Consider the following 17,362-nt stretch of genomic DNA (forward strand, 5'->3'; position numbering starts at 1 on the left):
GCGTTCCCCCTCCCCCACCCCACGCTGCCATGTGTGTTCCCCCTCCCCCACCCCACGCTGCCATGTGTGTTCCCCCTCCCCCACCCCACGCTGCCATGTGTGTTCCCCCTCCCCCACCCCACGCTGCCATGTGTGTTCCCCCTCCCCCACCCCACGCTGCCATGTGTGTTCCCCCTCCCCCACCCCACGCTGCCATGTGCGTTCCCCCTCTCCCACCCAACGCTGCCATGTGCGTTCCCCCACCCCCCGCTGCCATGTGCGTTGCCCCTCTCCCACCCCACGCTGCCATGTGCGTTCCCCCTCTCCCACCCCACGCTGCCATGTGCGTTCCCCCTTTCCCACCCCCCGCTGGCATGTGCGTTCCCCCTCTCCCACCCCCCGCTGCCATGTGCGTTCCCCCTCTCCCACCCCCCGCTGCCATGTGCGTTCCCCCTCTCCCACCCCATGCTGGCGCTGCCGCACACGAGTTATAAAAAAAAAAAAAAAAGCAACACACAACTTACCTGCACACGCTCCCCCGCTGCGCGCTGCTGGGTCCTCAGTTCCCACGCGGCCAGCAGACGACGCCAGCGCCGCTCCTTCGTCTCCTAGGCAACACACCTGCAGCCTGGGAGAGGAGGAGTGTCAGAGCGGAGGAGAAATGTCTCCTCCGCTCCAACACAGATTTGATCTGCCGGCGCGACTGCACTAGCAGACCAAAGCTGCAGCATCGGGCGACAGCACGCGTGCCACCAGAATAGGCTCAGCGTGCCCCTGGTGGCACGCGTGCCATAGGTTCGCCATCACTGCTCTATGCTGAGCTCTCTTATCACAGACACAAGGATCGCTTTTTCTCATTCTTTTTATCTCCGGTCTCCATTAAACTACCTAAGTCTTCTCGTTCCATATGATATTCTTAGAAACGTTGATTTTTATAGACCAGGTACAAAGCACCACAGTCTGCTGATCGCTTTACATGCCTATGAAATGAGATGTGAGAAGATAATCAGACGCTGGGTGGTTTGCTCCAGCCGTGTCCTGGTAGAAGCAGACCTATGTCTGTTATATAGCGGTATGCCCGGTGTGGTCGGCGCCTCCATATTGCATTTCTTCCCAGCCCCGATATTTAGCGTGTGCTGCAGTGGCCGAGCTGTAATGTAAAACAGCCGCAGAGCTGCACATTCCCTGGCTATTTAATGCTGGCAGACTGCTGACTCCTTTCTGCTAAATAACCTTTTAACTGACACTGAACTTTATTCTCGCCTCCCAGTCATTGTAGAAATTTCCAACAATCATTTGCAGATAGGCCACGAGCAAGAGGTTTACAGCCGACATTCATTGCAGTGTGTTATATGTTAATTCCGAGTCATTTACTGATGCTTTTTAAAGTATATGGTCATCCTTGGTGATCGTACAATAACATATACACTACTAAAATATAGGGACCAGAGGGTATAGGGTGTAGGGATTTTACTCCTGTTTATGGGGTAGACAAGGTGCTAGCTTTTTGCTGTTAATCACTGTTGAATTAATCTGCTGTAATCCCAATTTACCATAGTTTGCCTGTCCGTAGCCGCTTGTATTCGGTACTAGATGTCTAGACCCCATGTTTTCCTTTTTTGGGTCCATCTACACGGACGGGGGCACAATAGGTAAACTTTTACCAATCGGCAGCCTGTTTACTCAACAAGATCATCGTGAAACAAGTATTTTTAATAATGATCGCTCACAATTATCTTGCAGTGTAAATGCAGCATTTCATACCAAGATCTCTAAGCCACAGATAGACTAAAGCCCTCCTGAATAACTGTGGGCCAAACGCCGATTCAGCCAATATTTCGTTCGACACCTAACTTGCCCGTCTCTTTCATTGGGCTCATGCACACCAGCGATTTTCTTGTACGTGTGCTATCCTTGGTTTTAACAGATAGCACTCGTACCTATGATATTCTATGGGTCTGTTCATATGTCCTATGGCTTCTCTGGATTGAATGGGCCGGGGACAAAAATCAGAGACTTTTCTTCTGTGTTACTTATTAGAGAGATGATGCCAGACTTCTCTGGGGTTGGTTACTCTCTTAGGCCCCTTTCACACGTCAGTGATTCTGGTACGTTTGTGCTTTTTTTTTTAAACGTACCAGAATCACTGACATACGCAGACCCATTATAATGAATGGGTCTGCTCACACATCAGTGATTTTTCACTGAACTTGTCTCCGTGCAGCGTGCACGCGTGGCCGTGATTCTGCACGGAGACAAGTCAGTTTTTTTCTGACATCACTGATGACCTACGGACCACACTATGGTGTGATCCGTGTGTGATCAGTGAAACACGTACCAGAAAATCACGGACATATTAAATATTTTCAACTTACCTTGCCTGCGATTCGCCCTGCAGCCTCTGCTCTCGGCAGCTCCTTCCTGGCTCATGAATATTCATGAGAGCAGGAACAGCCGACCAGGAAGTAGGTGCTGAGAGCGGTGGGCTGACGCTGGAGAGCCGAGGAGTTCAGCACCATGGAGAGCAGGAGCGGGGGCAGGTGAGTAATGTCCATATGCAATCACGGATCACGGATTGCACATGGACAACCCACGTGTGCCGTGAATCACGGAACACGGAGGGACATGTGCGTGTTTTACACATCAGTGAAGAACGTCAGTGTTTTTCACTGACGTGTGAAACAGGCCTTAGAGAAGAAACTAATCAAAAAAGTCCAAAATCGGACATGCAGAATCCTTATCCTCATCTGTCGGAGATGATTTAGCAGCCTCAGTACATATTAGCAGGCTGGCCAAAGCAATCAATATGAATAGGTTCGGACAACATTAGGCTGATATATACTTGGGCCTCAAAGGGAATCTGTCACCAGGTTTTTGCCACCTAATCTGAGAGCAGCTTAACGTAGGGGCAGAGATCCTGATTCCAGCGATGTGTCACTTACTGGGCTGCTTACTGTAGTTTACCCAGAAAGAAACCAATTGTACTGGAAGTCCATGCTAAAAATATCACTCCATTTTCTTTTCTTGTCTTCTGAATCTAATATAACACTAAACTAAGTATCAAATTAGTCAATAATATTCTCATTCTAGAGATTGGTGTAGCAGTAGAAAGGCCTAAAATCTCAACTATGAAAACATCTAAGGTCACCTCCCTGTTGAAGCCAGCCTAACAGTTTGAGGAGCACTGGTCTAGGTTACAGGGGCGCCTGGTTTAGAAAACCTATTGTCATATACTATATTAGTATATTTTTAGTTTATAGAACATCTCTTGGCCAGAATGAAGTCTTTCACTGTACAACCCGTGCTGTCATACCTTACACAAATGTCTCACTGATTTGATAGTGCGCTCTGCAATACTTAATGCCCCCTGTATAGAGGCGCAATATTAAACACTAAAGGGAGCTTTACACGCTACGATATCGTTAATGTTTTATCGTCAGGGTCACGTTGTTAGTGACGCACATCTGGCATCATTAACGATATAGCAGCGTGTGACACTTACCAGCGACCTTAAGCGACCTCAAAAATGGTGAAAATCGTTCACCATGGAGAGATTGTCCCAAAACCAAAAATCGGTAATGGTTGATTATCGATGTGGTTCGTTGCTCCTGCGGCAGCACACATCGCTATGTGTGACACCGCAGGAGCGAGGAACGTCTCCTTACCTGCCGCCGGCCGCAATGCGAAAGGAAGTAGGTGGGCGGGATGTTACGTCCCGCTCATCTCCGCCCCTCCGCTTTGATTGGCCGGCCGCTTAGTGACGTCGCGGTGATGTCGCTGTGATGCCGAACGTCCCTCCCCCTTGAAGGAGGGATTGTTCGGCAGTCACAGCGACGCCACCGACCAGGTAAGTGCGTGTGACGCTGCCATAGCGATAATGTTCGCTGCGGCAACGATCACACAAAATCGCACACACGACGGGGGCGGGTGCTTTTGCGTACGATATCGCTAGCCATATCGTAGCGTGTAAAGCCCGCTTTACTGTCAAGATCACCAACAGATGCGAAAAATCCCCTAAGTGAGAAACTAAAATTATTTTATTGTCAAAGCAGCCTTCTACTAAATAGATTGTCTATGGTGACAAATCAAATAAATTTACCATGGGGTTAATATTAATGCGCTAATAGTGGATTAAACCTATAAATGCATTTGGACTATTTGTGATGATCTGAAGACCACACTCCTAATAACTTGTAGCTCTTCCTTATTGAAGCCATATGTGACAGAATAAGTTCCAGACACGGTGACCCAGGATTTCTTCTCCAATGCAACGTAGTTGTCACGGGTTTTTTTCAAGACCATACTATCCAAATATCTACCCATAAAATAAATGCTTTAATTGTCAATTCATTAAAGCCATAATAGGACGGACAAAAAACACACATGCAAAGTGCTTTGTGTGATCAGTGCACACGGAGTACAAAAGGTGTCCAGGGGCTATATATGGGACAAAAAAGGTGCAGTGGTATATTTGTAATGCAAACTCCTCGAACAGAAGAAAAGGGGTAAAACTGTCCCTTCACTATACCTTGCCTAGCAATGGGGCTTTAAGCAACCTAGATGTTACCGGGTCTCTATCAGGGAGAGTAACACCTTTTGTACCCAGTGTGCACTTGACACGCCCGGGCCAGGGCCGTGGGGTTACTCGTTACCGAGCCGCGGTTTTGGAGGTTAGGGACAGGACGTTGCAGCGGAGAGGCCTTGTTCCGTGACCCCGGCGGTGTCATCAAATGAAGGCTTAGGATATGATGTTAGGTTTGTGACTACGCCACCCGTGGTGTGCAGCCAGATATTAGCTGCCGCTGCGGGAAGTCTCTCTTCTGGGGCGGATGATAACGCAGCTCAGATGGTACAGCTCTCCACAGGCAGAGCTCTGGCCCCAGGGAGGATGTGGGGAGTGATAGTCCCCTGCTGCTGTGCAGCTGTGGTGCAGGAAGGATCAGACGACACAGTGGTTGCAGTTAACTTTCTTTACTCACTGAGTTGTCCCCACCTTTGAACTGCCAGACTTCGCTGTGATGGGCTTTAGCCGATCCCGGATAGTTCAGAGGCCAGAACCAGTGTTTCTTTTAGTGAGTCCTTCCTCCCTGCGCTGTGTTTTCTGAGTCCCTATGGCTTGAAGCTTCGCTGGGACCCGAATCCTGGGAATGGTTCTGTTCCGGTCCCGTATAGCAGGCAGCGCGAGTCCGTTGCTGGTGCCACCCTTGGTTACGACTCCTGGGTCTATTTGCTGCTTTGCCCCGGGTATCTGTGTGTGTGGGTCAGAAAACTTGCAATCCTCTGCCTGGCGGATTCTGCTGGCGGGGATGTGCAGTGCCCACCAGCCTAGAGCTCCGCACCTTGTTCTCTATGCGCCCGGTCCTGAGGGAGCTACGGCTCTCTCCTCAGAGACCGTGTTCTCCTACGTCTCACTTGTTTTCCGGTCTCTGTCACTGTTCTGAATGTCAGTGTCTCGCTCTCCCTCTCTCCTGGTCCTGGGACAATTTCCACCAGCTGCCCGTCCCCAGGACCAATCTCCTGCTGCTCTGCTTCCTTCTCCTCTCTCCTCAGACTGTCACTTCCTGTGACCTGTGAGAAACTGGTTGACTGGCTGTGTGTGTGTGTCACCTTACTCCCTGTGTCCAGTCCCTTCCCCCTGGGTTTCTGACTAGTGAGCAGACGGTCCACTACATTAGTGATGGCCACCCTCCAATGTCTCTGTCTCAGCCCAGTCCCAGTGAGAGGGCAACTAACTCTGTATGGTGGTGAATTGTGATGGTTTACCAGTGTTGACCTCCTCCGTATCTGGGATGAATACTGCACCTCGGGTGAGGTGCAGTACCCTGTGGCGCCTGAAGCCGCAGGGGCACCACACACTGATCACACAAAGCACTTTGTATGTGTGTTTTTTGACTGTCCAATTGTGGTTTTAATGAATTGACAATTAAAGCATTTATTTTATGGGTAGGTATTTGGATAGTATGGTCTACTAAAGAATCTCCCATGTAAACTACCTTGGTCTTCCACGTTTTTTTTTCCTCTTGAAAAAAGTTAGTAATTGTGTAATTTGACCTTGCTTCCACATCATTGACACAGATGCCCATATAATGATCAGTAAAAAATAATACAATGCAATCAGTATAATATCGCATAGAAAATGTTGATTCTGTAAAGTAAAGGTTTTCTGAAAATCTAATTTATTATTTATGCTCTGCATGTGTCTATACATGCTTGTGTCTGTATGTGTGTATCTATCTATATATATCTATGCACAGTATATACATATATAGATATATATTATCGTGCTCAGCATAAATAATAGAGTACACCCCACCAGATTTTCCGAAACTTCTACTTTTCTTGCAGAATCAACTTTTTCTCATTTTCTATGAGATACCATTATATTAAAGACTCCCAGTCCACAAGTTGCCAACCCATAGGTTGCCTACCAGCCAAAATGTGTCAGCGCACAGGTTGCAGCCCACCAGCCCACTTCTCTTCATGTATTTTAGTGAACACAGGGAGATAAGCGATTACGAGGCTCACTGCTCCCATTAGACCCTACTTTTACCTGATTGCATAGGACTATTAATCCTCATAAAATTTAGATTTATTGGTAGGCTCTAACAAGAGTAAAAGTATTTTTTATTTTTCCTTGATTATCAGTTTTCCAGTGGAACAGAGAAAGAAATAACTAACTTTCTAACATTAACTCTTTTTTTGATTTTTGGTCCTTTTATAACTGCTGATCTAGATGATCTGTTTTTTTTCCACATGTTTTGCTGCTAGAGTGAAGAGGATAGATACGTGTTCACCGCTGAATGGTATGATCCTAATGCTGCTCTGCAGAGGCGTTTCCAGCTTTTATACTACCCCAAGGATGGCTCTGTGGAAATGGTGAGTTTTATGTCATGTGAAGGGGCGTGCATTTTTACCAGTCTTTTGCCAAAATTGAACTTGTCTGCTTTCTAGTAGTCATGAGTGAGCGGTACCATGCTCGGTACGTGTAACGAGCAGTTGGATGCTCAAATGGGCTCAACTAGAGTGCCCAAATATAATGGAAGTCAATGGGGAACTCGAGCATTTTCCATGCATTCTTTCAGAAAAATGTTGAGTTCCCCATTGACTTCCATTATAGTCGGCTACTCTAAGTCGTGCCCATTTGAGCATCAGCTGATTGTTACTCGTACCGAGCACCCGAGCATGCTCGTAGTACTCACTCAACACTACTTTCTGGAAGTGTTGTTTCGCGTGGGACAAATATAAATGGCTCATAAAAAAAAAATAAAATGAAAACATCCAAATCATTCTCAAATACATGAGGGAAATAAAAAGTTCCGTAAAGTTGAATGGATTTTCTCACTGGATATTGATAGTACAGTCTCTGACAAAAGTTCTGTCGCTTATCCATGTTATGTAAATAAAAGCGTATAACCTGACTTTAAATTCATCCATTGGTTTCATAAATTACTCTTTTGAAAGCTGAAACCCTCCCTTTGTTTTAGGTTATGAAAATAAAGTTGCTGATCATTTAATGAACATAGAAAGGTCAGATTTTGGCAAGACAAAACTTTTGCCGCCTTGTCATATAATGCCCCAAATCCCAGTTTACATCCTCACCTGTGCTCACTAATTGATTGCTTAATCAATGGGTGTGTGTATAAAAACAAATCCAGCATCCCAGACCTTCAGTTGAACTGCAACTTGACCTCTGACAACTTGCCAAAAATCCACCCTGCGACCAAAGCCTTGATTATCAAGAGGCTGAAGACCAGATCCACTGCAGAGGTGACTGGCACCTTTAATGTGTCTCAGCGTCAAGTACAAAGAATTAAAAAAAGATTTGAAGAGACTTGAGATGTTTTTGACAAGCCCAGGTCTGGCAGACCCCATAAGACAACTGCTCAAGAGGAATGTTTGTTGGTTAGAAAATCCAAAGCTAGCCCCTCTTCGACTGTAGCAGAGCTCCAACAGGCCTGGTCACCTCAAGTCCCTGTGTCACCTAGAACAGTTTGTAGGATTTTGTCTCAAAATGGCCTCCATGGTCGAATCAGTGCCCATAAGCCAGCGCTAAACAAAAGGCAATTAAAAAACCGTGTGGCATTTGCCATGTACCACAGCCTGCTAAACAGATGACCACTGGAAAAGTGGCAGCAGGTGGATTTCTCTGATGAATCTTCAGTTGAATTACACCACAGCCGCCACAAATACTGCAGGAGACCTACTGGAGTCCGTATGGATCCAGAAAACAGTTATGTTTGGTGGTGGAAAGCTCATGTCTGGGGTTACATTCAGTATGGGGGTGTGCCAAACATTTGCAAGGTGGAAGGCAATATCAATAGCCTAAAATATCAAGAAGTATTAGCTACCTCTTACATTTCCAATCATAAAAGGGGTCAAATTCTGCAGCAGGATGGTGCTCTATCTCATACATCCATCTCTACAACAAAGTTCCTCCTGGCAAAGAAGATGATTAAGGTGCTCAAGGACTGGCCAGCCCAGTCACCAGACATGAACATCATTGAGCATGTTTGGGGTAGGATGAAAGAGGAAGCTTGGAAGACAAAATCAAAGACTCTAGATGAACTCTGGGAGGCATGTAAGACTGCATTCTTTGCTATTCCTGATAACTTCATCAATAAATTGTATGAATCATTGTTGAACCGCATGGATGCAGTCTTTGAAGCTCATGGAAGTCACAAAATATTAAATATGGCTCTAATAGCACCAAAACTTCATTCACCAATTCACCAATTATGCAACATATCTTTGTATTAGAAGTTAATTATTTGTTTGAATTTCACATTATTTTCTGTGGGCGATGAAACTTTTGTCTTGCCAAAATGTGACCTTTCTGTGTTAATTAAATGATCAATATTTCAGCTTTGCGGCAACTTTTTTTTCATAACCTAAACCAAATTTGGGTGGGTTTCAGCTTTCAAAAGAGTAATTTATAAAACCAATGGATGAATTTAAAGTCAGGTTATAAGCTTTTATTTACATAACATGGATAAGTGACAGAACTTCTGTCAGGGACTGTATGTCAATCGTGTAAGCCATCCAAATCTGGAGCTTAACCATTGGGCAGTCACCAACGCCTAGGACAATGCTCTGCTCCCTAACCGAAGTGAGATGGGAATGAGTGCGAGTATTCATCTAGCACTATGGTCGCTTCGCTCTAGGCATTGCTGGATTTCCATTCATTATATTCCTCTGCTTATACATCGATGGCATACCCTATCGCTCCTAATCATTCTCAATGATGGGCAATACTTGTACGAAATTCACTTCAACAACATCAATGCCCTTTTTTTTTTATTTGACAAATGTACAATAAGACCTAAGTTATTTTTAACATCAAAACCTGTTGGGAAACACTGCAGTTTTTATATGTTGATTTACTAAAATATAATATTTGACATTTATTATAAACATAAATCGTAGATATAACTTTGATTATTTTTAAACTGTTTCAGTATATATTATGATGAGCTTCCCTCGCCGGAAATATCGGGTTAGAATGTGAATGCACCTCCGCTTTAATTTCCTTTCATCTAATAATATGCTAATGACGCTCCAAAATGTATCTCATTTTTTATTTTCAGATTGCAGATTAATTTCTGTTTTTATGTTGTTGACATGCACGGCTGCCGCATTAGCATAATAATGCCTGCTATATATCTAGTGCCAACATTGAAAAGGAAACTTCACTATTTATATTTCGGAATCTTCTGAAGAATCTTATTTCACAACCGGTGGTTATACTCTTAACGGAGATTTTTATTTTATCCTTAAGATTAGAACTCTCCTTTAATTACAATGTGACTATAAATGCTGAGGTTTTCAAGGAGTGAATAATTGTGTTGGTTTATATTCATATTACGATGTGGGAAGAGATGTAGCACCGAGAATCCTTGTAATGAGTTGGCAAGATCTAAGTATTTAAGAATAAAATTAATGTTTGAGCAGTTGCTACATATGGAGGCCTACCATGCCAGCCAAGCCAACTAGGCAGTTTCTTATTTTTCCTTGTCTAAGTTGCCCTAGGATGGTACACGTTGGCTCCGTTGGTCCGTGCTCCTTCTCTTATATACGTGTTCCTGTCTTCTTGATATCAATAATTCCTGGATTGTTGGACGTCCCAACAGAAGATCGGAAGACAAGAGTAAACAATTGTAGGTGGGAAACGAGGAGCGTGCGAAGTAACAATTGTTCCCGACTAAATATTAATCTAAATGGGCCGGCAATCACTTGTTGATCAGGTGTGATGACTTCTATGTGCACATAAAAATCTGCATTATCGGCAGCCCATCGCCCCATGTACTGTATATAGGATATGTAATGCAGATAACATAATAGTCTATGGGCACAGAATGTTCTATTTACAATCGTTGTCTGCACATATAATGTTCATCGGCTGGTCTATAAACAGGTCAGTAAAGGACTAACAATTGGGCTTCATGTAGCTGATCAGTTGTGTTTTTTTTCGGTCTGGTCCGGCTCATGTAAAACTGACATTAGACTTGGCTGATCTGGCGTTTCTGGCCATCTCCATTGAGTTGAGTTAATTAGAAGGAAGTAAGGATCAGGAGGAATCTGGTAAGCATCAGAATAGGAGAACTGCAGGAGATCAGTGATGGTAAATATTGCTCATATATAGATACAGTCATGGCCGAAAGTGTTGGCACCCTTGAAACTGTTCCAGAAAATGTATTCTCCCAGAAAATTATTCCAATTACACATGTTTTGTTATACACATATTTAATTTCTTTGTATGTGTTAGAACAACATAAAAAAGAGGGAAAAAAAAACGCAAATTAGACATCATTTCACACAGTCCCAAAAATAGGCTGGACAAAATCGTTGGCACCTTCAACTTAATATTTAGTTGCACACACTTTGGAATAAATAACTGCAATCAGTCGCTTCCTGTAACCATCAACAAGCTTCTTACACTTCTGAACTGGAATTTAGGACCACTCTTCTTCTAAAAACTGCTCCAAGTCTCTCATATTTGAAGGGTGTCTTCTCCCAACAGCAATTTTAAGATCTCTCCACAGGTGTTCAATGGTATTTAGATCCGGACTCATTGCTGCCACGTCAAAACTCTCCAGCGCTTTGTTTCCATCCATTTCTGGGTGCTTCTTGAAGTGTGTTTGGGGTCATTGTCCTTCTGGAAGACGTAGGAAGCCAACCCAGCTTTCTGACACTGGCCATTACATTGCGACCCAAAATCCTTTGGTGATCTTCAGATTTCCTGATACCTTGCACACAGTCAAGACACCCAGTGTCAAAGGCAACTAAACAATCCCAAAATATCTTTGAACTGCTAGCAAATTTGACTGTACATTGTGTTGTTTTCTTTGTAGGCTTCATTCTGTTTTCAGTGAACAGTAAGTAGATTGATGTGCTTTAGCAAAAAGCTCTGTCTTGTTCTCATCTGTGCACAAGACACTTTTGCACAATGATTTTGGCTTATTCACATACATACATTTTCACAAACTGAAGTCTACTTTTTTTTGTACGCCTGTCTTCATTGTGGGGTCCTCCTGGGTCTCTTCCCATAGTTTTTCATTTAATTCAAATGTCGAAAGATAGTTCATGCTGACCCTGATGTACCCTGAGCCTGCAGGACAGCTTGAATGTCTTTGGAGCTTGAAGGGGGCTGCTTATTCACTATCCAGACTATCCTGCATTGCAACATTTCATTAATTTTTCTCTGCCATCCACTTCCAGGTAGATTAGCTACAGTGCCATAGGTTGTAAACTTCTTAATTATGTTGCACTCTGTGGGCAAAGGAACAACAAGAACTCTGAAGATGGACTTCTAAGCTTGAGATTGTTGATATTTGTCAACAGTTTTGGTTCTCAAGTCCTCAGACAGTTCTCTTCTCGTTTTCTGTCTCCATGCTTTGTGTGGCACACACAGACACACAATGCAAAAAGTTAAGTTCTCCCCTTTTTATCTGGTTTCAGGTGTGATTTTCATATTGCCCACACCTGTTACTTGTCACAGGAGAGTTTGTACAAGCATCACATGCTTGAAACAAAGTTGTTTGCCTACAACTTTGGAAAGGCGCCAACAATTTTGTCCAGCCCATCTTTGAGGTTTTGTGTGAAATTATATTCAATTTGCCTTTTTTCTTTGTGTTTTTTTTTTTTTGTGTTGTTTCAATAAACACAAAGGAAATAAACATACGTGTTTTTAAATCAAATAATTTTTATTAACATTTTAGTTTGATATAACAACAAATAAATTCCGCATACACGCAGGTATGCAAAACAATCCCCCTCCCCCGCCAGATAAAATCCCCTATTCTTTTAACAATCAGAATATTCATTTGTATATTTCACAATCAAGAAATACAGTTAGGCATAGATCGGTAACCAAAAAACAACTAAAATATAAACTGGCTAGATGTAACGCCTGCCTGGATCCACAGACTCAGACTGGCTGTAATGGACAGGCTAGAGGGAAATCACTTCACCAAGCAGGACCCCCAGAACCCTGAAACTCTTTAACCCCTTGTGAGGTAGCACGGTCGGCTGCGCAGCAGAAGACACGGGATCCAGGCATCAAGGTTCACAGCACACGGTTTTAATGTCCAAACAAAAGTCCATAACACAATACATGTGCCTCCCCAGCAGAAAACTCAGGGAGTTCTGTTCACTCCCTCACACCCGGCACACCTGCCCTTGTTCCTGATTCTATTTAACCCTTCCTTCAGCCTGTAGGGAAACAGCATTAACCCTATAGTGGATTTACTTTCTATCATGGAGTGAGCACAACCGGGGCGAGACATACCGGCCGTCATAGATAACCCCGGTCACAGTCTCACATACCCCCCCCCTCAGTTCAAGCGTGCGGGGTTGAACTCCAGCCATCAAACACGGGCCGCGGGACAAGGCATCGGCGTTGCCCTGCAACCTACCGGCCCGGTGTTCAACCGTAAACCGGAAGTTCTGCAGAGAAAGGAACCACCGGGTAACCCGGGCATTCCGTTCCTTGGCGGACCTCATCCAGACCAGTGGAGAGTGATCCGTCACCAAGCGAAACTGCCGTCCCAGCAGGTAATAGCGTAGGGACTCCAAGGCCCACTTGATCGCCAGGCACTCCTTCTCCACTACGCTATAATTCCGCTCGGGAGGGGTGAGCTTCCTACTCAAGAAGGTGACGGGGTGTTCCTCCACCTGAGACAGCACTGCCCCCAGGCCGACCTCCGAGGCGTCAGTCTGTACAATGAACTCCTTCCGGAAATCAGGGTTGACCAGAACGGGCTGTCCGCACAGGACCTCCTTCAGGGCCCGGAAGGAGTCCTCGGCCTGCGGAGTCCAGCGCACCATGACGGACTTCTTGCCTTTGAGAAGGTCCGTCAAGGGGGCTGATAGTCCCGCAAAATCCTTTACAAACCTCCTGTAGTACCCCACGATACCCAGGAAGGCCCTAACCTGCTTCGTGGTCAGGGGTCTAGGCCACTTCTGGATCGCCTCAACCTTGTTAATTTGGGGCTTAATCACTCCTTGGCCTATCATGTAGCCCAAGTAGCGGGCTTCCGTGAGTCCCAATGCACATTTCTTGGGATTGGCTGTTAATCCGGCTGTTCGAAGCGCGTCCACCACCGCTTGTACCTGTTCCAAGTGGGTCTGCCAATCGGAGCTGTAAATAATGATGTCATCCAGGTACGCTGATGCATACGCCTGGTGGGGTTCCAGCACTAAGTCCATCAACCTCTGGAACGTGGCCGGAGCGCCATGTAACCCAAAAGGCAAGACAACATAGTGGAAGAGACCCTCCGGGGTAACAAAAGCGGTTTTCTCCTTGGCGGACTCCGTTAGTGGCACCTGCCAGTACCCCTTGGTCAGGTCGAGTGTGGTAAAATATCGCGCCTGTCCCAGCCTATCAATCAGCTCATCCACCCGGGGCATGGGGTAGAGATCGAACTTGGATATTTCGTTCAATCTCCTAAAGTCATTGCAGAACCTTAAGGAGCCATCGGGTTTTGGTATTAGGACAATCGGACTAGCCCATTCACTCCGGGATTTTTCGATGACCCCCAGGCGTAACATTGTCTTTACTTCCTCCGATATGGCTTGTCGTCGAGCCTCCGGTACCCGGTATGACTTCAGGCGTACCTTCAGGTGGGGCTCGGTGACAATATCGTGTCGTATCAGACTGGTCCTACCGGGCAGCTCGGAGAAGACATCGGGGTTCTGCTGAACCAACCGTCTGGCCTCTCGCCTCTGTTGCTTGGTGAGGGCTTCTCCAATCCTTACTTCCGGTTCGTCCTCTCCGGAGGTCGCTGGAGCCGGATGTGAACGACCCGAAGAGGAGGGAGGTGGGGAAAAAACAGCCATCAGGCTTTCCCGTTCCTGCCAAGGTTTTAATAGGTTGACATGGTATATTTGTTCAGGTTTCCGCCTACCGGGCTGCAATACTTTATAGTTAACCACCCCGACTCTTTCCTTTATCTCGTAGGGGCCTTGCCACTGAGCCAGGAATTTACTCTCCGCCGTGGGGATTAATACCAACACCCGATCCCCGGGTTTAAAGGTCCGCACGGTGGCTTGTCTATTGTAGCGGCCGCTTTGCGCGGCCTGAGCCTCCTGTAAATGCTCCTTCACAATTGGCATGACCGCGCTTATGCGGTTCTGCATACCTAAAATGTGTTCGATCACACTTTTATGGGGGGTGGGCTCTTGTTCCCATGTTTCTTTTGCCAGGTCCAACAATCCCCGGGGATGTCACCCGTATAACAATTCAAAAGGCGAAAACCCCGTGGATGCCTGTGGCACCTCTCGTATGGCAAACATCAAATAGGGAAGCATCATATCCCAGTCTTTCCCGTCTTTGGAAATCACCCTTCTTAGCATGGTTTTCAGGGTTTTATTGAAACGCTCGACTAAACCGTCCGTTTGAGGATGATACACAGACGTACGCAACTGCTTGATCTGGAGTAGCCGGCATAGCTCTTTGGTCACTTTAGACATGAATGGGGTCCCCTGATCCGTAAGGATCTCCTTGGGCAACCCCACCCGGCAGAACACAGCAAACAACTCCCGAGCTATAAGCTTTGCTGCAGTATGTCTGAGAGGTATCGCCTCGGGATACCGGGTGGCATAGTCAACGATCACTAGGATGTGTTGGTGCCCTCGAGCGGACTTTACGAGGGGCCCCACCAGATCCATCCCTATCCGTTCAAAAGGGACTTCTATAATGGGTAACGGTACCAACGGACTGCGAAAATGGGTCAGGGGTGCGGTAAGCTGACACTCCGGGCAGGTTTCGCAGAACCGTTTTACCTCCCCAAAGACCCCGGGCCAATAGAACCTTTGCAATATTCGCTCCTGCGTTTTCTTGACCCCTAGGTGGCCACTCATCAGGTGTTTATGAGCCAAGTCGAGGACCCGCCGGCGATGCGGCTGGGGCACCACAAACTGTTCTACCCCCACGCCCCGTATTTCATCTACCCGGTAGAGTAAATCCTGCTTAAGAGCGAAATGGGGGTACCTTACCTGGGCACCGGGCAGCTGTGCCACCCCGTCAACTACTGTCACCCGACTCCGGGCATGTATCAACGTAGGGTCCTGGAGTTGGGCTGTCCCAAACGTATCCGGGGACGCCTCCAACTCCGGGATGGGCTCGACCGTCTCAGCCTCTCCTGCCAATACCTCTAGGGGCGACCTACCGGGTTCACACTCTGTCCCTATCATGGTGACCCCTACGGCAGGTGTCCCGGATTCAGGATTGTAGGGCTCAGGTCCCGGACCAACCAATATCTGAGGGGACTTAGGGGGTCCCCTCCATAAAGTCCAAAAATAGGGCAGATCCCTTCCTAGGATCACGTCATAAGGAAGAGTGTTAAGAAGTCCCACCTCATGTTGCACCTGACCGCAAGGTGCTGTGATGGTGACAATCCCCGTGGGATAGTCGCGGCGGTCCCCATGTATGCAAACCACCCCCACGGTGCGTCCTGTGGCCTTTACTTTAGCCCTCAAGGTGGATCGCACAAGGGTCACTAAGCTTCCGGAATCCAACAATCCTGTAACCGGACATCCATTCACCTGTATTTGGCACAAGTGGGGCTCCGTCTCTGGGGAGACCAGGTCAGCGGTACACACCACCTGAGCATACATTGAACCCCGCCGGGTAACCCCACAATCCATGGGCTCCGTGGTGAGTGGACACTGGGCTTCCATATGTCCCACCCGCTGGCACCGCCAACATCTAATGGGGACGGAAACCCCCTTGACAGGTTGTCGTTTAGGGTACAGAACCTTCCGGACCTCAGGAATGGCGGCCGCGGCCTCAGACGGGACGGTAGGGGACTTCTGCACCGTTGTCAGCGGTGGGTCCTTGGCCCTAGGCTTGGAGGGGCCGGACCGACGGGCGGTACGCAAAGTCTCAGTGTCCCGTATCAAGTCCTGCGTAGCCACATGCCGCTCTACCAGGGACACTAATTGGTCCAGGGTACTCGGGTCACCCTGTCCGACCCACCGTTGAACGGTGACGGGTAAAGTGCGCACAAAACGATCCACTACTACCCTTTCCACCATTTGCGCCGGGCTCAGAGTGTCAGGCTGCAACCACTTTTTTACAAGATGCAACAAGTCATAGGCCTGGGAGCGTACGGGTTTGGCTTAATCAAAGAACCACTGATTTACCCGCTGAGCCCGTACATAGGTATTCACCCCCAACCGAGCCAGTATTTCGGCTTTCAGGGTCACATAGTCAATGGCGTCCTCGGTACAGAGGTCCAGGTACGCTTTTTGGGGTTCCCCCGTCAGATAGGGCGACAATACCTCAGCCCACTGCGGGGTCGGCAGCTTTTCCCGCTCGGCCACCCGCTCAAACACCGCCAGGAACGCTTCCACATCATCACCCGGGGTCATCTTTTGCAACGCTTGTCTCACCGCTTTCCGGACGCTGCCGTCGTCACCCGGTCCCGGGGTTGTTGCTGCCGGTCCGGCACGGATCGACTTGGCCAGGAGAACCATCTGTTCTTGGTGCCTTTTTTCCTGCAATTGCAAGGCTTGCTGCTGACGTGCATTGGCCTGATCCATCTGTTCTTGGAATTTTTTTTCCTGCACTTGCAAGGATTGGAGCAGGTGTGCATTGGTCTGTTGCTGCTGTGCATTAGCCTGTTGCTGCTGTGCATTAGCCTGTTGCTGCTGTGCATTAGCCTGAGCCAAATGCTTTAGTATGTCCTCCATGGCGTCGCCGGGTTTGGGCTGTAGTATAGCCGCTCGAATCCAGGACATGCGCAGCTGGGTCACCAGGGATGGATGCTACACCTCACCGGCTGTCATGCCCGCATTCTCCACCATATGTGAGGTAGCACGGTCGGCTGCGCAGCAGAAGACACGGGATCCAGGCATCAAGGTTCACAGCACACGGTTTTAATGT

General features: G+C 47.1%; 1 protein-coding gene across 1 annotated transcript in view; it reads left to right on the top strand.

The window, feature by feature from the left end:
* Positions 1–17,362, top strand: part of NME7 (NME/NM23 family member 7) — a 250,952-nt gene that overhangs the window by 72,386 nt on the left and 161,204 nt on the right. Inside the window, exon 2 of the mRNA XM_075335553.1 lies at positions 6,748–6,855. Coding sequence (XP_075191668.1) covers positions 6,748–6,855 — 108 coding nt within the window. The remainder of the gene's footprint in view (positions 1–6,747; positions 6,856–17,362) is intronic.

Source organism: Anomaloglossus baeobatrachus, chromosome 2 (genome assembly GCF_048569485.1).
Source record: "Anomaloglossus baeobatrachus isolate aAnoBae1 chromosome 2, aAnoBae1.hap1, whole genome shotgun sequence".
In the NCBI taxonomy this organism is placed as follows: domain Eukaryota; kingdom Metazoa; phylum Chordata; class Amphibia; order Anura; family Aromobatidae; genus Anomaloglossus; species Anomaloglossus baeobatrachus.